Below are 21,126 nucleotides of genomic sequence, written 5' to 3' on the forward strand. Positions count from 1 at the left end.
TTTTGACTTTTTGCCGACTGTTATTATAGAGTAGTTAGTAGTCAGTCAAGGAATAGCTTATTAAAATGTGCCATTCCAGTGTTCCCATTAAGTAAGTAAGTAAATAAATATTACGTATGCTTAAGAGAATTTTATTTCGTTTTTTATTTTACAAGTACTAATCATTTTACGCATCAAGGTTTTAGAAGCGTTTGATAGAAGGCGTGACTTAGTAGAGTTGGTTGAAACAAATCAACATTGAGCAAAATGTTTTTTTGAATGATATTTCATGAAGCATGGATTTTTTCACGAAAGAAAATTCCTCATATGTTGCTGTTGGACTTGGTGTTGGCTTTTTCATTGGTTGGTTTCTCAAAGGAAAATTACGTCCATCGATCAGATTATCTGCAAAAGACGGTCTAAATGAAGTAAATATTCCCCAACATTTCTCTAATTTTGTGTACATACATGTATAAATACAAATGTACAGGGACTTTACAGAAGCCTGGACGAGCTGGATACTCCAACAGTAGAGACTTCTTTCTTGCACACATAATTTATATGTTGCATGTATGAGGGGGTCTCTGGGTACCATCTAGAAAACCTATTTTTTTCCACCTCCCATCCAACCTCCACGGTTCTCCCACCTACATGTGCCAACCACCCATTTTTAATCTACCACCCGGTGAAAAATAATTGTCTATGAGATGTTGATAAAAAAGTCAAACTGGATGAGGAATATTCATGTTCTCTTTACAACATTTGAGAAATACATGTATTTTTATACATACAAATATTTTATGGTACAGTATTTAACAGTAGGCAACACATTTACAAAATATACAATAAATTGTCATGACACAAAACCAAATAGATACAATGATTTTAAATATGAAAACTGTATATACACACCATGAGTGCTGGTGACTAATTTGGGATACTGAATTATTTTTGTTAAATTGGTACATACAACATGTATGTTCATGTATGTGATTAAAAAAACCTCCCGGGATCAATAGGAACAAACATGTTTGATCGTGTTACATCACATTTAGTTCAGACTACTAGGTTACTTTCTCCTTCAATATATTGTTTTTTGATTATTAATACAATTTTATTTTTTTTTGTTTCCCACTGCCTGCCCCTTTTCTCCCACCTTCTTGTATCCTACATGTAACAGTATCTCCCTTTGTAACTGTTTATTCCCTTATGAATCATGGTATTGGGACATGTAGAGATGTACATGAAATAACATATATCCCTTTTATGTAGATTTACATGTAAGAGTGGATTTGGATGTGATATACCAACACCATGACATTGAAATATGAAACCCTTTATTCTACCAAAGATGAAATGAGCAGATTTGATTTGCAGGTTTGCATATCAATTTCCACAAAAATTTTTTGTTATCTGAAGACCAAAGTTGTGTATTTATTTGAACTCTAGCAAATATAATAGCATCTAATCCAAGTAGCAGGTCAGCGTTTTTTAAAAAGTGGTCTACAATGTATACCTATTTAATTACAGTGAATTTCTATTAATGACATAGCCTATTTATCTTAGAAAATTATACAGTTACATGTAATACTAAGGAATATACAATCAACAAATTTTTGTTTTATTTTAAAGAAAAGTATTCAATGTTATAAATTTTTAACTGTGTTTTTAAAACAAATTGTTATTGCATGTATTTTCCAAACTAAGGGATTAAACTATTAACATACACAACATACATGTGTATTGTTATGTTTACCCATTTAAAGGTACAGTTTAGACTAAACTTTGGAATGCAATTCAGAGAAATTTTCTGGTTTTGACATGTTCAAGCATTTAATTTTGAAAATGAGAATTTGTTTTAAGGACTAAATAGGAAATTTTTTTTATGTTGTGAGGGTCTGAAGATGCAATTCACAGTCTCAGATTAAGATAAATTCACTGTATCACATTTTAAGAGCTAACTTTTCTCACATTTTATTAAACTGTACATGTACATTTGTACATGCATCTGTCGCAATAAACCATCCATCAATCCATTTTTTTTCCTTAGACAGCATTTGCTTCTGACAGTGGAGAGTTCAAACTGGTTTTCGTTGTGAGAAATGACCTGAAAATGGGTAAAGGCAAAGCTGCTGCACAGGTAATTACATGAAATAACTTCGGACATCTTTGAAGCAACCAAAGGTCCATTTATGTTTTATTGTGCTATTTTTTCAAGCTCATTAGTGCACAAAATTATGTTCTTCTTTACACCACACTAACTGAATAATTTATTTTTGTGGTCATTGGCATGATTCATACTTCACCTTTATCTTTTATTAAATTTTGACTTCCTGTCATACTAGTTATTTCATATTGAGTCCTTGTACATTGTCTTCTAGACCCCTGCAATAAAAACCTACAATGTACTTGTACTTGCATATTGTGTAATAGGGTACCAATTTTCATAGATTGTGTTGATCAGGAAAACAATGAAGGTAAAATTTTCTAATAAAATGTAACATTCATGTATGTACATGTACTAGTACAAATGTTCTGAAAAAAAGAGACAAATTTTGATTTAAGAACTGTCGGTCAATGCCATTTGCTAAAACTGTGGGACTATCTTTTTCTACAAAAGAGCACAGTGTTATATTTTTTTTTATCATACATGTATGTTTATTAACAAAAATATGTGTTTTTGTATGTGTGCCATAGGTTGACCATCAACTTCAAGCATCCATAACGACCAAAGAAATTTCATAACACGTCCTAAATGATTGATATCAGATGATTGATATGGAAATATGTCTATACAACAAAAAAGAAAATGATACCAATCTTTCCGTAGCACATTATAATATATATTTTTCTGCGCATAAATATTTTCAACATGTGAATATGCTATAAAGGCTGAGCAAGTTGAAAAATGTACATTGTAAGTTACACAATATCTGAGGTATGTACTTTAGATAGCATACACATGTACTGCTGAAGATGGATAAGTTCAACAGGAAACCTAAAGAAACTTCTTATCTCTTGCATGAGACTCAATCTATTTAAAGTAAAGGGACCTTTATTTTCTCTTTGATGTTAAAAAAGTCTGGAAAATTTCTTGCTATCTGGCTTCAAATATTTTACAGCTATCTGCTATCCATTTGTATGGAAAACTTGAACTTAGACAGGGGAGATAATTCATTGCATGAAGTGACATGTTACTGTGATTTACCTCTATTTTCTAATTGAGCTTGATATCATCAGCATGACACCATGTTTCAGTGATAAATTGTAAAATACTGTAAACATGTTAATTTTTGCTATTTTTGAGATGGACAGAAAAGTGTGAAAAAATAATAATCTTGAAACTGATTTTTAATGCTGTGGAAGACATCATTTTTTGAAATTGCAAATATTGATATTCACGAATATGCTCACTTGACAGAATCCACAAAAATTGGCAACCACAAAAGTTAATACATTTACAGTATCATGAAGGCCCTGAGCTCTTTAAAAAGGGGAATAATTGATTACAGGAATAAATCAAGTACCAGTATGTTTTGTGAATATTCTAGTGTTGTCATGCAGCAGTGATGGCCTATGAGACAGTCAGTAAAACAGATCCAGATATGTTAAAACGGTGGAGAATGTATGGTCAGCCAAAAGTTGTAGTCAAAACAGATTCAGAGGAATCTTTGTACGTTTGTATTTATTGATTGCTTGAAGTGTGGTTTGTTTGTTCATTGTACTTAATACTGGTATAATATTAAATTAGAATGTCTAAACTAAACGCCTTTTGTACTGAATAACTGTTTAGTTTAGAAAGGTGTATGGTTTACCCAGGATCAAACATGTTTAAATTGATATAAAAAGGACAGGTTTTCAGATCATTCAGGGTTAGGTTTAGACAGTTTACACAGTTTTAAGGTATCGTTCCCATAATACTGGTATACCATGTGACTAAAAAATTACGATATTTACCAAGTTGATGTTTTGGGCATACCTCTTTCATTTGCTTAATGTGCAAAAAAGGGGGGATGGTGTAATCAAGCCCTGTACTATTACCTTGAACATTTTACAGATTTTTATATTAAAGTAAGAACTATTTGACACCTAAAATAAAAAACTAATTATTTTGCTGGATGTTTTTTGGGCCATTTATGGGTCGTACACTTTAAGGAAAAGGAGAAAAAACTTCTAAGGCATTTTGCAAGAAAACACCATTTTCCCTATACATATAAAATTGTTTCAAGATATGTATTTAAATTGCTTATTTTTTCTCAGAAAGAAAGCTAACATTAAATTTACTTCTTTCCACAACATCACACACAAATGCAATCCACTAAATTATGTGCTTTGGTAAAATAATATAAATATTCTGATAGATTACAGATAGCTAGAGAAGCAAGGTCTATGGGTTTAAATGCAAGTCTCATCAAAGATGCTGGTAGAACACAGATTGCTCCAGGCTCTATTACTGTAGCAGGCATTGGACCAGGTTCGTAGCCAATATAAAATTTCAGGACAGCGTTTTTGCTATCTCTCTTCATCAAATCTTTATGCAAGGTACTGCACCTTGTAATACAATTTTATAAAGATTCATTCACTAATAGTTAAAGTATTGTCTGAGTATCAGGAAAATGCATGTTTCTGGCCCCTTTTATTCGGCCCTTAATTTCTAAAAAATTTAAAGTTTTTAGCTCCAAAATTAATCCAATCCTTACCATTGTGGTATAGAAATATTGTAAATATTGTGAAATGATATCATAGACATTCCTATGCTTTTACATGTACTGGAGTTAAGTAGTTAACTTCTATGAAATGCTTGTTTAAGGTCTCTTTTTGGCTCTTAATTCTAAAACAATTGGGGCCATAACCCCAAATATCAATACCAAGCTTCCTTCTGTGGCTTGGAACCTTATTACTAAATTAATTAAAGATCAACCAACTAATACTCAAATTATCGAGTGAAAACCAAGTGTCTTGGGACCAAAGCACCATACCAAATATAAAACTAGAATATTTGCAGTTGTGTAAAAAGTCTATTTCCAATGACAATGATATACTTTTAGTTATTGTGGTAAAATATGCATATTTATTTACTGGCCAAAATGTTTGATGCTTATCCAATAATCAGAAAGTTTCTTATTTTTTTAGGTCCAGAAGAATTAGTGAATCAAGTGACAGGACATTTAAAACTGTTTTGATAGTGTTATTATTATACATTTGTATTTTAAGAATATATATTTGTTGATATTGTATTGTTGTTTCTGTTTAATAGTGTAAAGTGGGAAAATGTAAATTCATAAATTACTGAAATATTAATTGAAATAGTTTGTAGTTGAAGAATTTTTAAAATTTAATACAAATGTACTGAAATAGGATTTTTGACAAGCTTCGGTGATAAAAAGCTGCATTAAGTTTTGAATTTACAAATTCTATTTTAAAATGGACAAAAAATGACATACCTGTGATAAATACTACTTAACAGTCAAATCAATACACATCCTCTGGGCAGAATTATAGTGAAACCAGTGCAAACTAAACTGAACCCTGAATTAACTGGAAACCAGCCTTAACCAGACACTAAATAAACTGGAGACCAGCCCTAACCAGACACTAAATATACTGGAGACCAGCCTTAACCAGACACTTAATAAACTGGAGACCAGCCTTAACCAGACACTAAATATACTGGAAACCAGCCTTAACCAGACACTAAATATACTGGAAACCAGACTTTACCAGAAGCCTGAATAAACTGGAAACCAGCCTTAACCAGAACCCTGGATAAACTGGAAATCAGCCTTAACCAGACACTAAATATACTGGAAACCAGCCTTAACCAGACACTAAATATACTGGAAACCAGACTTTACCAGAAGCCTGAATAAACTGGAAACCAGCCTTAACCAGAACCCTGGATAAACTGGAAATCAGCCTTAACCAGACCTTGAATAAACTGGAAACCAACCTTAACCAAACACTAAATAAACTGGAAACCAGCCTTAACAAAACCCTGAATAAACTGGAAACCAGCCTTGATCAGATTCCTGAATAAACTGGAAACCAGACTTTACCAGAATCCTGAATAAACTGGAAATCAGCCTTAACCAGATCCTTATTAACCTGGAAACCAACCTTTACCAGAACCCCAAATAAACTGGAAACCAGCCTTAACTAGACACTAAATAAACTGGAAACCAGCCTTAACCAGAACCCTGAATAAACTGGAAATCAGCCTTTATCAGATTCCTGAATGACCTGGAAATCAGACTTTACCAGAACCCTGAATAAACTGGAAATCAGCCTCAACCAGATGCTTAATAATCTGGAAACCAACCTTTACCAGAATCCAGAATAAACTGGAAACCAGACTTAACCAGAAACTAAATCAAATAGAAACCAGCCTTAAACAGAACCTGAATAAACTTGAAACCAGCCTTTATCAGAACCCTGAATAAACTGGAAACCAGACTTTACCAGAAACCTGAATAAACTGGAAATCAGCCTTAACCAGAACCCTGAATAAACTTGAAACCAGCCTTTATCAGAACCCTGAATAAACTGGAAACCAGACTTTACCAGAAACCTGAATAAACTGGAAATCAGCCTTAACCAGACACTAAATAAACTGGAAACCAGCCTTAACCAGAACCCTGAATAAACTGGAAACCAGTCTTAACCAGACCCTGTGGAAGCTGAAATCCAGCCTTTGTATGACTCTGTATAAACTGGAAACCAGCTTTTAACGGAACCCCATATAATTTGGAAACCAGCCTTAATCAGGCATTGAATAAACTGGGAACCAGCCTAAACCAGACCCTTATAAACAGGATATCTGTCCAAGCCAGAATCTGAATAAAACTCTGTGAAAACAAGTTCCTGCATAAAGTGGAAAACTGTCTAAACTCTGAGTCATTTATGTCAACTTCAACACATTTTTCTCCTGCCTTAATTAACAAAACTCTCATTGTCTTTAACATTAAAAATATAATTACATAAAGTTTATACCATCACATTATTCACTGGCAATCTGATGTTTTAGGGGTCATAGGATTTTCGTGTGGGACAGAAATTTCTTTTCTACCCCCTCTAAAAATCAATTGGATGGTGCCCATAATCAAAGAGAAATAGATAATACAGTATATATCTTTACTTAAAAGAAATGCAAATCTGACCTTAAAAGCAAATCTAAATCAACCATGATAGCATAATAGTACATTTACTGGCTGGAACAGGGAAATTCTGTGACATTCCAGTTGCAAATATAGAAAATTAGAAAAGGGGGGATGCTGACTAGCTATCCTCCCCATTGCTTTTCTACATTTAAACATAATCACCCCAACAATCAAGTGTACCCCCTTGGATCCGCTTCTCCATTCTAATCAACCCAACTTTTCAAGCATAGTCTCTTGAATTCACCAGTCCATTCTAATCAAGCCAACTTTTCAAACATAGCCCATTGAATTCAACTGTCCATTCTAATCAACACAACTTTTCAAACATAGCCCATTGAATTCAACTGTCAATTCTAATCAACCCAACTTTTCAAGTATTGCCCCTATGGTTTAACTGTCCATTCTAACTGTTTTTGAGTTCACCTTTTCAAGTCCTTGGGTACACCTTTCCATTCTAATCAACCCAAATTTTCAAGCATTGCCCCTTGGATTCAACTGTCCATTCTAATCAACCGAAGTTTTCAAACATAGCCCCTGGGATTCAACTGTCCATTCTATTCAACCCAACCTTTCAAGCTTTTCCTCTTGGATTCAACTGTCCATTCTAATCAACCCAACTTTTCAAGCATAGCCCTTGGATCCACCTGTCCACTCTAATCAACCTAACTTTTGAAGCATTGCCCCACAGATTCAACTGTTTTTGAGTTAGATGATGGTAGAGGCTTCCTTTATATAATATCCAGTATCTTCTTTTTTATATAAACATTAGTTTAAAAAAAATTAACAAATTGCAATATAATAAATTTTTCACAATACTAGAAGGGTAAAGTAGCTTTAATCTTATTAAACAAACAAATGTTATCAGCATGAAATTCCAAAAGTAGGTAACATTAAACATGGGTTTTCTGGAGCAACCTGTTTGTCATCGAGTCCTTTTAGTACAACAGTTATTCCCCTTGGTTTAGCAATATCCACCATACATTGTCTACTTTCTGGTGATATTTTATGATCATATATATCCAAATGTTCCAAATGTTCACATTTTATCATCACATCAATTATGGCTTTCTCTGACATTGTCCGTATCCAACTTAGGTTTAACTGTCGCAATTTTTTTGTATATTTACAAAGTGCAGCTAAAGTTCTGTCTGTTAAATGTTTACATGCACATAAACTTATAGACTCCATGTGAGGTAGATTCTGGAAGAGAATCATTTATTGATATGTTATTCAGTGGAACAAACATTCTCTAGGTCTGTGAAAAATGTACATGAACATTTTACTACGAGATCCAAACCCTGACCTATTAAGATTAATTCTGTAAAGTATACTACAAAATATAAACGTCTTTTGAACATAGAGGATATTTAATGTTTCAATTCTATATTACTATTTTGGTTAATAAAAAGAGAGAAGTTTGCCCTATCCAAGATACCTTTTCAACACATCCAGAAAAGCCAATTTTTTTCAAGATTTTTTGTGTGCGCAAAATGCAGCCTTTGTTGTTTTTTACATTCTTAACATAGTCATAGATGTAAAGAAAATTTTGACTAAAAGAATATATATATTCTTTTTTGAAACATAATACTCTCAATATCATAAAAATGGTTCACGTCTAATTATCTGTATTTAATTTTACACTTGACCATACATGAAGATGCAATTAGATATATATTTGGATTGGTTTTTCATTGACTGATACGAGAAGCAATTTGATTTTATTTGATAGTTGATATTTATGGTTGTCCAAAAATACCCCTAGTTTACCAAGTTACACAGACTTTAAGAATTTTACATTCAAAAACTAGATCTTATCATTTTTATTTAACTAAAATATCATTGAAATAGCAGTCTTTATTAAAATAAAAAAAAATTCTTTTTTGAAACATAATACTCTCAATATCATAAAAATGGTTCACATCTAATTATCTGTATTTAATTTTACACTTGACCATACATGAAGATGCAATTAGATATATATTTGGATTGGTTTTTCATTGACTGATACGAGAAGCAATTTGATTTTATTTGATAGTTGATATTTATGGTTGTCCAAAAATACCCCTAGTTTACCAAGTTACACAGACTTTAAGAATTTTACATTCAAAAACTAGATCTTATCATTTTTATTCAACTAAAATATCATTAAAATAGCAGTCTTTATTCAAATCAGACAATGTGATTCATGCATGTCAAAAACCCACCAATTTCAGTTTTATTTCTTCTTCATTTTGTCTTATTTGGTGATTTTAGATATATGATTTATCGACCTAACTTTACAACAAACATGATGATTTTTCATTCAAAATTGTCAACTTTCCTTTCATCTGTGGCAACATCCCTTCAGCACCTGTGTATGGAGTGTTCATATCACAACTAATACCTTATGCCAGAGCTTGCCGAAACTACGCAGAGTTCTATCGTGCTAGAACTCTAACAAGTAGGCTTCTGGAACAGGGTTATGTTGCTACAAGATTGAAGTCATCACTACAGAAGTTTTATGGTCGTCACCATGAACTCGTGGATGGTTATAGTGTATCTATCTGCACCATGAGAACTGATTTATTCAACGGGTCATAGTTTTCCTTTCCACGCTTGTCTACCCCGGACTTGACTTTTTATGAACAACTCAGTGGGTGAATAGAAAAGGACGCTTACCCTACCAGTGCACCTGGTCCATGCTCCCAGTTTTTAGTGGAGTCTGAGTTGCTCATTTGATTTTGTTACTTTGTATGTATGATTTTAGTTACTTTATGTTCTTTGTTGTGTATGTCTGTTTTCCATGTCTGGTCTTTGTCCCTGGATTACATTCGTTTGATTACTGCTGTAATCTTGGTTCCCTTGATTACTCTTTCTCAAAAATGCAGATCTGAATACAGAAATCATTACCATTCCATAAAAAAATATTGCATTTGTAGATTTAAAAAGCATTGCTCGTTCGGTGGGTTTTTATACTCCATGAATCACTCTACCATTGGCAGTGTCTGAATTTTATATGGACTGGTACTTAATGAAAGTTTTCTTGACTGGTACCTTTAGTAATTGTTGCATTAGGTTATCTGTAATAACATATCCACAATCTTTTAAACTGAGCATCTTCAGGTTAGGACATGACCTCCAAATAAGTTTGATTGTTCCTTCAGTAACATACACTCCATCTAGGTTAAGGTGTTCTAATACTGGTATAAGAAGCTGTCGAAGGGTGCCATTGTTCAATTTCTTCTGCCTCTTCAATCTGTGAATCATTTTACTGAAAACAATTAAATATTTGTAACTTTGACAGCATTATTTTTATATGTCCTAATTTATGTATCTTGTTATATTGCTGCCCATCCCTCTTCATCCAAATACTATATTACTACTGTATACTTTTGACAGACTTTATTGATTTTTTTATCCACCATTTGACATCATAAAAGTAATCTCACTTTGGTTTTAATAAATTTGGTTTTGTGTGCCTTAAAATTGGCTATAAATTCATTGATTACCTACATGTAAGTAGCAGTCTTTATAAAAATAAGACAGGAGGTAATTCATGTATGTAAATAACCCACTGATTTCAGTTGTATTTCTAATCCAGGAACAGTTACAGACCACATAACCAAGTCTTGGTTCATCAGTCTGTAACAGACCACATAAACAGTCTTGGTTCGTCAGTCTGTTACAGACCATATAACCAGTCTTGGTTTGTCATTCTGTTACAGAATACATGACCAGTCTTGGTTTGTCAGTCAGTTACAGATCACATAACCAGTCTTAGTTTGTCAATCGGTTACAGACCACATAACCAGTCTTAGTTTGTCAGTCAGTTACAGATCACATAACCAGTCATAGTTTGTCATTCTGTTACAGATCACATGACCAGTCTTGGTATGTCATTCTGTTACAGACCACATGACCAGTCTTGGTTTGTCAGTCAGTTACAGATCACATGACCAGTATTGGTTTGTCAATCAGTTACAGATCACGTAACCAGTCTTGGTTTGTCAGTCAGTCACAGACCACATGACCAGTCTTGGTTTGTCAATCAGTTACAGATCACGTAAACAGTCTTAGTTTGTCATTCGGTTACAGACCACATAACCAGTCTTGGTTTGTCAGTCAGTTACAGATTACATAACCAGTCATAGTTTGTCATTCTGTTACAGATCACATGACCAGTCTTGGTTTGTCGATCAGTTACAGATCGGTTGTTGCACTTTTGAGATAAACATTATATTCTGTGAAAGTACTTTAATTCATGGAAACCAATTTTTGTGGATCAGGGAAGAAACACAAGCTCGTGGTTTGAAAGTTTTCAGTATACACAACCATGGGAATCTATATATCTTCGTGGTTTGACCTACCTCAAAAACCATGAAAATTGGTACCCCGTGAATAATAGTATTTTCACAGTAGATTGTATATGAAATCAGCACTCTGCAACAGTTATCATTCTTAATTTTGTTTGATTTGGTTGATTTTAGTGGTGATTAAGTCAACTGGAACTACTCTACCATTTTCACTACACTTACTAGAAAGGCTGAGGACATGCGATAAAGGACTAAGTATGGGTTTCTCTTAAGTACAAGTCTGATTAGTGAAATGACTATTTTCATATAAAAATGTAGCATATGTAGACCAAATAAGTACCATTTGTTTGGTGGGGTTTTCTTCACCATGAATCACTTTAGTATAGGCAGTGTCTGAACTTTATATGGACTGGTACTTAAAGTATGTGCATAATCTGGGAGAATACTATTGCAATTTTGTTATGGTACAAAAATATACATGGAAAAAATGGTCACTTATACATAAATAAGACATATTCTTCCATACTTATTTATGTATTTTTTATAATATAAACAGGAGCCTGAAATGCTCACCTGGTTACAGTTTGTCTTTCAAAGGCAATAAATTCAACAAAAAGTCATCCAACAATTTTACTCATTAAGACTTTAGTAGGACTTAACATAAGGATCATTTCAGCAATTGGAAGTTTCTTTCTATCTATTATAGTTATAAAAATATTGGCTGAAAACTGTAAAAAAAAAAAAAAAGTCATTTTTCATCTTTCAAGGGCAATAACTCTTACAAAGAGTCGTCCGACAACTTTGATCCCTCAAAGACTTTTGTAGGCCTTAAAATAAGGATCATTTTGGCTAAACTTAACGGTTTTAGAGATAAATGCAAAAAACTTCTTTCTGACATATCTTTGGCCAGGTGAGCTAAAAAGGCAGCCCCATCACTTTTTAAGAAAATATAAGTATTTAAACAAATGTCTCCATTTCTTACTAAATTTCATAAAAAAGTACTGCCTGAGGACCATTAACCCTGAATGACCTTACTTGATTAAAAATTCATCAGGAAACTCTTGTAGATCATACATATCAATGTTTGATGATATAAAATCTAAACATGTTGATACCAGTGTTGTTACATTGGAACTTTCATGACAGTCATTCTGAAATGAAAAAAGGAATATATAAATCTTGATGATTTTGTATTTGATGAATTTGTTGGGGAAAGGGGCTGAAATAAACAGACATTTAAGACACCAAAAACATTGATTTTTCAATCTTTAAGTGTAGAATTTGATTGACATATTTTAATTGATCCCATATTTTTTAATTAGATGGGATTCTATTAGTTTTATATGGTTTAGGGAAGTAAAGGTTATCGATTAGTAAAACAGTCATGAATTGGATTTTGTAAACATTATTAAACATAAAAACCCATTTAATACTGCTACGTCTTCAGCAAGCAACCCATCAGGCTCTGACAGGACTACCAGTAACACTTTTTAGTTCCCCATTGGCCACATTCACCAAAGGGGTTTGCACTTTGTCTGTCTGTCTGTCAGTCATGCCAATCAGTTTTCCACAGTGTTTCTGTCATATTTGCAGATGCATGTAATTAGTTCATTTTTCCATAACAAATTACAGGTCAAATTCTAGTTTTGTTCTCGTTTGTTAATTTTGTTAATTGCTGACTGATGGCACTTGGACTTTGACAATAAGTTGCAAAAACACAGTTTTCCACACCTTTTTCTTCATGCATGGTCAAGTGTAAAATTAAATACAGATAATTAGACGTGAACCATTTTTATGATATTGAGAGTATTATGTTTCAAAAAAGAATATATATATTCTTTTAGTCAAAATTTTCTTTACATCTATGACTATGTTAAGAATGTAAAAAACAACAAAGGCTGCATTTTGCGCACACAAAAAATCTTGAAAAAAATTGGCTTTTCTGGATGTGTTGAAAAGGTATCTTGGATAGGGCAAACTTCTCTCTTTTTGCAGATTTTCATTTGATATTTAATGAGTTGCTGTACCTTAACAAATTACAGATCAAGTTCAGATGTTGTAGCAAAGAGGTTTGCACTCTGTCTGCCTGTCTGTTAGTCTTACAAATAATTTTTTCACACTTCTTATGGACGGTCATACTTGAAGATAATTAATTGATATTTAATATAATGCTTTACCATAACAATTTACAGATCAAGTTTGAAAGTTTTGTATGAGTAATGGTCCTTGGGCTTACAAAACTAATGCAAAAATTGCAGAAATTGGATTTTCTACACCTATTATGCATGAAGTTTGCATTCTATTCCATCACCAAATTTTCCTTTCAGTAAGGGACTTACTTAGTATTACATATTACCATGCGATACCCTCAGAATATTTGTTTCATGATCATCAGATGTTATTTTTTTTCACATTAGTACAAATGTTTTACCTGTTCCAAATTTCTACAAAAGCGGGCTCTGACATAGGTTTTCCCATTGTTCATCTTTGACTCAAATCTTCTAGCACCTCTGTGTGACAGTGAATTATTTATCTTATCCTCAACCTCTTCCAGAGTGTGGAATCTTTTCATGATACCCAGTGCCATCAGCTGTGACAAGTCAACAAAACCTGCAAAAATATTTTCTTTTGAGTGTTGTTTCAATATTTTTTATTGGTTGATTAAAGTTTGAAATAGTATTATTGAAAGATTTTTTGGCAAATATGACAAGCCTTCCAATATTGTTTAATTTTTCTGTATGTACCTGATGCTGCTAAAAATAAAGAAAGTTAAGTGACATTCAGGTTTTGCAAAATATTTTCTGACTTCATGCCATCCTAACAGAATATCAACTACATCTGTCGTAGGATTAACGTGAACTTATACATGTATCCATTCCACATAACATACATGTATTTTCCTTTAGTAATAAACTATTTAAAGTAGTTTTAATTATGTAGTACGAAAGTTAAGCAATAAAATGTACATGCAAAAGTTATATAAAGAGAGACTCCTATATTCAACCAACCTCCATCAAGAACATCAAGGCCTTCTTTTAGTGCACCATATCTGAGTATGTAACACAGTCTTTTAGACAGGCGGTCTTCAGATTTGTCTTCAACATATTTCTGCTCCTTTATACATGAAGATGCCATGCTGATTATAGAAAGTTTTCAATAGCTTTGGTTAATTGTTTAAAAAAAATGTTTTATAGAAGCGCCTACCGTTGTACAAATGTCACGGGATTTCTTAGTGTTGTGAAATGAACTATGTTGACTAAGAGAAAAGAGTACCGGATGACGAAACAAATTGTAAAAACTTGACAATTGTAGTTCAGACGCTAATTTATCCCGCTGGTATATTTGACAAAACAACTTTTACCTTTAGTTTTTAAGGCCTGAACAGCTGATTCTGTCAGCAACAACAAATGCTGTGGTAAACAGGATGTATTATTCTGATAGCAACATTTTACGATGTCGGTTTAAAATCCGGAATATATATCATGGTTCCAAATCAAATATCAAAATATCAAATAAGCTTAATCTAAAGTCGGCAAGTTATGTAAAAAATGAAAAAGTAATTAGTCAATTTGTAATACAGGTACGGTAATACTCATTTTCTATATCAGGTTAAAAAAACCTTTTGAAAAGTAGTAGAAATTGACATTATTTTGTGCATGATCAAAATTTGATTATAGCGAATATCATTAATCTAAAATTCATGCTAAATAAAATGAAGTATGTTTCAATGTTATGAATTATGAGTTCAATTACTCTCAAAAATAATACATTTCTGTTTCAGGAATTGAATAGAATTGTCTGTAAGGAACAAGTTTCGGTATATGACAAAGACACCCCCCCCCCAAAAAAATACTACATTTATAGAATAAACTCCCCAAAACTGCCAGAAATTAGGAAACTTTTTCCGACGCAGTCGAAATAGTTTCGCTGTTCACCCTTTGACCTTAAAGACGCTCTTCCATGGAAACGCAAGTCACCTGATCGAAATTCTGTTTCCAGATTGGCCAAATACTGATAACTTAGTGGTGTTCGAAAAAGGAAATTGAAATTGCGTGCATTGCGTTATTTCCTGATGAAAATTATAAGTAAAAAGAATACATTTTACTACGTCGGCTATCTTTTTTTAAAAGATATTGCTTGTTTTAAAATTTTAACCAGGTTTTCGTATATAATACATATTGTTTTCTCCATATATTATGGTTAATATGGTGATGAATATCAAATTAATCATGCTCAGATGTCTTAACAATCAGTTAATGTTATATCCTTCAACAATTAATGGTGTTATGAAGATTAGCCTGATCTAATTTTTTAAGTTATAAACACAGTTTGCAAATCTAGTACACAAACAAAATACCAAACAATCTTCAACTTCCGTCCAAAACATAATTTATAACCTCCTCCCCCTAAACAAAATAATAAAATAATAAAAATATGAAGGACAGGTACCCTATAAAATCTCCTTATTGTTTTCCCACCCTAAATATTTATTGATGTTTCCCAACTCCAAAGAATTAAAAAAAATCAAATATTTGAAGAAGAAAAAAATAATATAGTCCTAGCCTATGTGTTGCAAAATGTTTTAGTACCCCGGAAATCAAGTGTATAATATGTCTGCGATCGAGTTCATGTTTTGATATGGATTTGAGGATTTGTTTGATTTTGCCGTCCATTCAAATTTTTACCAATGACATGAATGTGCTAGTTTGCATGGAACTTAATAAAATTGAGAACCGGGAAAATTTAACTTGAGGTTTTGAGGAAAATCTTAATTTGAGATTTTTTTTTATAATTTAGATACCTATTCATAGCATGTCTTACGCGTAGAATGATACCTCCTTTTAACCCCATGTTTACCAACGTGCCTATGTTTGGGTACTTTTGAAAATTATATCAAATGTCAATGATTCTTCAAACTTTATTAACAAAGAAATCGGCATGACCCTTTGCTGCAGAAACAGGACATTCTATTTCTACGCCATTCTGTTCTTCCCAGGTTGTGGCATTCAAGTACGACAGACGTACAGACGTTGTATTACTGGGTTGGATTTGCCCGACGAACATCTGTCGATAATAATATGGTGCAGTTGGGACAGGATAATACAATGTCATCGCTGTGGAGAATGTCAAGGAACCGTTGGTCTCTATTTTATAATCTGTTAAAAAAAAACATTTAAGCTAGCAATGTAAGATATATATGTGATTAAGAAGAAGTAAAGCAGTATTCAACACTAATTATGAAAACGAAATGAATTATAGAATGAGTCCCAGATATTCAGATGATTTCATAGCTTGCTGGTGGTTTTTATCCCAGTGGCGGCTCCAGGAGGGGGTACAGGAGGTTGACATCCCTGCTTTTTATTAAAAAGTTTGTCATTTTCATGTGTAAAATTGACAAATAATGGTATATAATGTCCTACTACCCTCCTCATTTTCTGTGGAATCCCTGCTGGCACCCCTCGTTTTCAAAGTGTTTGGATCCCCTCGTGCAACCAAAAGTATATGGTGATTGAACTACACAGTTTACCTTTTTAGAATGCCACACACCTGCACAATATAATTATATCTCCTGAATATGTTAAGATATAATTTAAATGTCGACTTATTTTTTTTCACGACGCTAATCGCTAATAGTATACGGTTACCTTGAAGTTTGCCCCCGACAAAACCTTGTCCACAGTTTTCACCAGGCGGACATGCACAGCCTTTCATATTGATCACAAATCGAACAGGCTCACCATCAACAATTGTCTTCCGCACGGCAGCGTATGAACTTAGTTTACTAGACGAAGAAGTGTCGCTGGCTCTAAATGAACTGTTGAAAGAGAACAGGAACCATTTAAGGCACACCGTCGGAAACCCATGAGTACAGTTGACTTCGCTCCGAGCAGTTCTCCGTCATGTGGAAAATGGATTCTAATCTAATTCGAATTTCGTCTCATCCTTCAACCATCCTCTCCTTTATTTAGAACCAAACCAGTTTCTATATGAAAAGAGGAGGATTGCTGGGTCAGATGAAATTCGGAGTCAACCGTGGCTTTACGAAGATGTTATTAGCAAGGCATGTTTGAGTTTGAGTTGTTTGCAAAGAAGCCAGATTGATCATACAAAATCATCACAGTGGTGTTTACAATGAATATAGAAGCAATCTCTTCATTCAATTTGACCTAAAAAGCGAAGAAAAATGTAGACTTCATAAAAATAATTGGACTTAGATTTTATGATGTTCGAAAATTTAGAGAGAAGTACATTTCGATGATTTAGATTGCGATGTGAGTAAATGCATTGTTAAAGCTTTGTAGTTTAATAAACTGTACGGAACTTAAGTCTTACATATCACTGTTTCCAGAATCCCAGGTACAAATAACCATCTTGATGCCGTTTGAGTTGTTTGCAAAGAAGCCAGATTGATCATACAAAATCATCACAGTGGTGTTTACAATGAATATAGAAGCAATTTCTTCATTCAACTGACCTGAAATACATATAAATTGTTTTCTCCTATTTGAGCAATTACATTTTGTGAATGTTTGGTGAAATACTTGTTTCCATCTTGTTTTAAACTAATATAAATTGATATTACCAACATAATCCAGCAATGGCCATGTTTTACTATGAAGAGCATTTACTGACAGACCCAGAAGGTGCGCTGACTGGTCAAAGAATGAACTCATTTCAGTGATTTATTAGTCATTTTCTATACAATTAACTATAGCATTCCAACACTTTCCCTATATTTTTCTTTGCTTCGTACGTGGTTGCACGTTATGTACCTACTTTCTCCATGACAGTGCTTGCTAGATTGCCTGTAGTACCTTTTAAATCCTAAGGCAGATATGTCATGCACTTCAGGACGAGAACGATCGACTGACCAATCGACGGTGCGTCGAACAGACCCCCTTCCAATCGGACCCACTGCGCCGGATTCTTAAACAAAGCAATAGTAGCATGTCACTTGACTCGGACACATAAGTTATGTAAAAATTTGAATTCATAAAAAATATAGAAGATATATTTAACAAGGTGCACCGGAGTACGGTTCGAGGGACGCGGATCGCATATACTAACTACATACCTTTAGTATCTCGCCCGGCGACGTATTTATCGTTGTTAAACACAAGGCTCTCCGTTTGGGAATTAGCATTCGTAGTAAGAAAGAAGTTGATTTCTCCGCCGAATACTGGTAGGTTTGTAGCCTTTTGGTTTGAAATCGGTTGGCAAGACGACGTATTGAAGAAGTAGGTAACACGGGCGCCATTTGTTAGGTGTTCCACTAGAGTATGATAGCTGTCTATCGGCGCTGAACTATTAAAAAGATAAATATACTGCGTAGTGAGAGTTACAATGAAAGGTAGAGTTATACCAATCTTGGGCACTAGAGGGGCATGTGAATTCATTATAATGTGTACGGCGAATTCATAAAATACATTTTTTCTGTTTGGTGATAACAATTACTACAGTTAGGGAAAGTTGTAAAGACTAAACTGTCATATACGGTAAAAATAACAGCTCTACCTCCATCAACATCTGCATGGAGCGCAGAGTAGTGTACTGAAAAGTAAACATAGAAGTCCTCTCAGGAGTTATTCACACATCGGATGAGGGCATTGAAATCTTACATGCACTCACCCACCCTTGCGCCCCTCAAATGTTCATGGTCTACATGGGAAAGATACTAACGCTATCACAGAATGAACATAAGTCTGTATAAACAAAGGAAAAACACAAGAACCTAATTGTCTGTACATAGTAGTTCTTATCTATGATCTGAAGTGTTAGAAAGGAGGACACGTTGGATGGTAAAACACAGATTTGTTCCCTAACATTTGATGTGAAGACAATTCTAACGGGAAGTATTTCATTTGAGGACTTCATTTTTACAACTTGAGTTAAGAGCGATGCAACTGATGATCGCCTCCAAAATTAAAAAAAAAAAATGAAGAGAACCTATAATTGTTTTTAGTTGACTAGAATGATCCTTGTAAAGACTAACACAAGAAACAAAACAATAAATATTGTTTGACCAAAAAAGGGTGGTAATAATTGGATAACACCACCTAGCTCATTAAATTGAAACAAAGACATAGGCGGTTCAAGGGACACAACTCTTATGATCGGAAATATTGTTTGATTATATTTAAAAACACTGATGCCACTCCCACCCTTTCGGGAATTTCTGGAGGCATGCGATCCAAACATCTACTCTTGATGTAGATCTATGACCGGACGGATATACAAGAAAGAAGAAACAAATGAAATGATGTATAATTATCAAATTAAATAAAAACAAACAAACAAAACAAAACAAAACAAAACAAAACAAACCAAACTAGATAGGCTTAAAAAAAAAACCCATACACAAACAAGTATATTTACAAAAAATTGACATAAAGCTACAGTAAACTACCGAGTTGAAGAACTATTCGATCTTCCCTAAGAAAAGAAAGGGAAAAAGTTTGTTTTTCGAAGGCAAAAAATCAAAAAAACAGAAATAAAAAGAAAAAAGAAGAAAAAAGAAGAAAAAAACAATCGGTCGTATAATGGTATCGATGTTTGAGTTAGAAATCAAGTAAATTAACAACTGATAGCTATAGGTTGAAAACAAATTGATTAAAAATACTGATTAAAATTTAACATATTTATATATTATAGGCGTACGAAATTGGACAGCGCCTTAAAAAATCATTTTAAAAAATTTTTGGTCCGATTTTGATTTTTTTTTTGTTGGATTCATTATAAAAATCTCTGACTGCATTATTCTATCAGAGCTCTATTATCTATTAATTTACGTTTATCGAGTTATAAGAGACCAGAGGACATCACCCCAAAAATCGACCTTTAGTTTATTTTTGATCACATTTTGAGATTCCTTATGAAAATTCCATGCTTGTGTTTTTCTATCAGATTTCAGATATCGCTTGCGGTTTTCGATTTACATTGGGTTAAAGGGGCCACACCCCAAAAAATCGACTTTTAACATTTTTGATCCAATTTTGATTTTTTTATTGAACTAATTTTGAAAGTCCTTGCCAACAGATTTACATCTCTAAGATTTTTTAGTTATAGGGATCGAATGCAAAGTTCTTCAAGCATCCTTAAAGCAAAACTGTTTTCACTTTTAATTGCATTTTCAATGTTGTGCGTTATTGAGTCAAAAACGCTTGTTGTGTCCATAATGAGCCATAAATCCATACGCTCAAGTGTGTCAAAACTAATATTGTGTCCACGCTAGTACTTGTCCCAAGTGAACAAAATTCAACATATATGCAGCAGTCGTATCATACTGCGTCGTATTATTTTTTGTGTGCATTTTTTGATTTCTTGGTTCAGCAGTAAATTTGAGTTCATTTTAGAGTCATTGATATTCTTGATCAACATATCAGAGTTACTGCTCCTGATTATATGACATTATTAGAAGGATATCCCGGGTAAAACTATTTACTATATTTCCTTCTGCTAGGCAAAGAAAATTCTTTCAAAAAGCATTTGATAAAACGGCCGCGTGGATTTAAAGTAATTAATTATAAATTCTTATAACATCAAATTTTATTCTATATATGCTATAATTTAATTATTATACACTTTGTTTGCACATCTGTCTATTGGTGTTGTGGGATAATTTTGAAATAAATTCAAGATATCTTGACAGCATTCTGTTTGAGCAAATGCCACTATTGTGTAATTGTGTACATGCTTGC

General features: G+C 33.3%; 3 protein-coding genes across 5 annotated transcripts; 1 reads left to right on the plus strand and 2 right to left on the minus strand.

Moving 5' to 3' along the window:
• Window positions 1-178: 178 nt before the first annotated feature.
• LOC148607805 (peptidyl-tRNA hydrolase 2, mitochondrial-like) lies at window positions 179-5,214 on the plus strand. Of its 2 annotated transcripts, none has more exons than XM_088546701.1 (5): window positions 179-407; window positions 2,030-2,119; window positions 3,531-3,652; window positions 4,341-4,453; window positions 5,113-5,214. In XM_088546701.1, the coding sequence occupies exons 1-5, from the start codon at window positions 276-278 to the stop codon at window positions 5,160-5,162; spliced, it is 507 nt and encodes a 168-aa protein (XP_088402827.1). In that variant the 5' UTR covers window positions 179-275; the 3' UTR covers window positions 5,163-5,214. The 2 variants fall into 2 exon arrangements, with proteins under 2 accessions (XP_088402827.1, XP_088402828.1); XM_088546702.1 differs by lacking the exon at window positions 179-407 and adding an exon at window positions 1,027-1,356.
• A 2,738-nt stretch (window positions 5,215-7,952) lies between these two features.
• LOC148607806 (uncharacterized) lies at window positions 7,953-14,944 on the minus strand. 2 transcript variants are annotated; one of them, XM_088546698.1, is made up of 6 exons: window positions 14,790-14,944; window positions 14,437-14,564; window positions 13,860-14,038; window positions 12,464-12,579; window positions 10,170-10,386; window positions 7,953-8,336 (listed from the first exon to the last, which is right to left on the minus strand). In XM_088546698.1, the coding sequence occupies exons 2-6, from the start codon at window positions 14,561-14,563 to the stop codon at window positions 7,998-8,000; spliced, it is 978 nt and encodes a 325-aa protein (XP_088402824.1). In that variant the 5' UTR covers window position 14,564; window positions 14,790-14,944; the 3' UTR covers window positions 7,953-7,997. The 2 variants fall into 2 exon arrangements, with proteins under 2 accessions (XP_088402824.1, XP_088402825.1); XM_088546699.1 differs by having other exon boundaries at window positions 14,437-14,542; window positions 14,790-14,894.
• A 1,388-nt stretch (window positions 14,945-16,332) lies between these two features.
• LOC148607807 (uncharacterized) lies at window positions 16,333-19,220 on the minus strand. The gene is made up of 5 exons (XM_088545001.1): window positions 19,109-19,220; window positions 18,504-18,733; window positions 17,762-17,903; window positions 17,074-17,243; window positions 16,333-16,584 (listed from the first exon to the last, which is right to left on the minus strand). The coding sequence occupies exons 1-5, from the start codon at window positions 19,174-19,176 to the stop codon at window positions 16,340-16,342; spliced, it is 855 nt and encodes a 284-aa protein (XP_088401127.1). The 5' UTR covers window positions 19,177-19,220; the 3' UTR covers window positions 16,333-16,339.
• Window positions 19,221-21,126: the final 1,906 nt, after the last annotated feature.

This window comes from Perna viridis, chromosome 9, assembly GCF_037379345.1.
Source record: "Perna viridis isolate PV_CMFRI_1.1 ecotype Kerala chromosome 9, ASM3737934v1, whole genome shotgun sequence".
In the NCBI taxonomy this organism is placed as follows: Eukaryota; Metazoa; Mollusca; class Bivalvia; order Mytilida; family Mytilidae; genus Perna; species Perna viridis.

Bases quoted from the DNA above. Each gene is read 5' to 3' on its own strand.
- LOC148607806 (XM_088546698.1), bottom strand. From the start codon at position 14,563: ATGGCATCTTCATGTATAAAGGAGCAGAAATATGTTGAAGACAAATCT. The intron at 14,039-14,436 runs GTTGGTTGAATA...ATATTTTTGCAG, and splicing joins CCTTGATGTTCTTGATGGAG to GTTTTGTTGACTTGTCACAG. The intron at 8,337-10,169 runs GTACCAGTCAAG...ATTCTCTTCCAG, and splicing joins TAATGCAACAATTACTAAAG to AATCTACCTCACATGGAGTC.
- LOC148607807 (XM_088545001.1), bottom strand. From the start codon at position 19,176: ATGTACAGACAATTAGGTTCTTGTGTTTTTCCTTTGTTTATACAGACT. The intron at 17,244-17,761 runs GTAAGACTTAAG...CTCTTTCAACAG, and splicing joins GATTCTGGAAACAGTGATAT to TTCATTTAGAGCCAGCGACA. The intron at 16,585-17,073 runs GTAACCGTATAC...TTTTTTTAACAG, and splicing joins TGTCGGGGGCAAACTTCAAG to ATTATAAAATAGAGACCAAC.
- LOC148607805 (XM_088546701.1), top strand. From the start codon at position 276: ATGGATTTTTTCACGAAAGAAAATTCCTCATATGTTGCTGTTGGACTT. The intron at 2,120-3,530 runs GTAATTACATGA...TGAATATTCTAG, and splicing joins AAGGCAAAGCTGCTGCACAG to TGTTGTCATGCAGCAGTGAT. The intron at 4,454-5,112 runs GTTCGTAGCCAA...TTATTTTTTTAG, and splicing joins TGTAGCAGGCATTGGACCAG to GTCCAGAAGAATTAGTGAAT.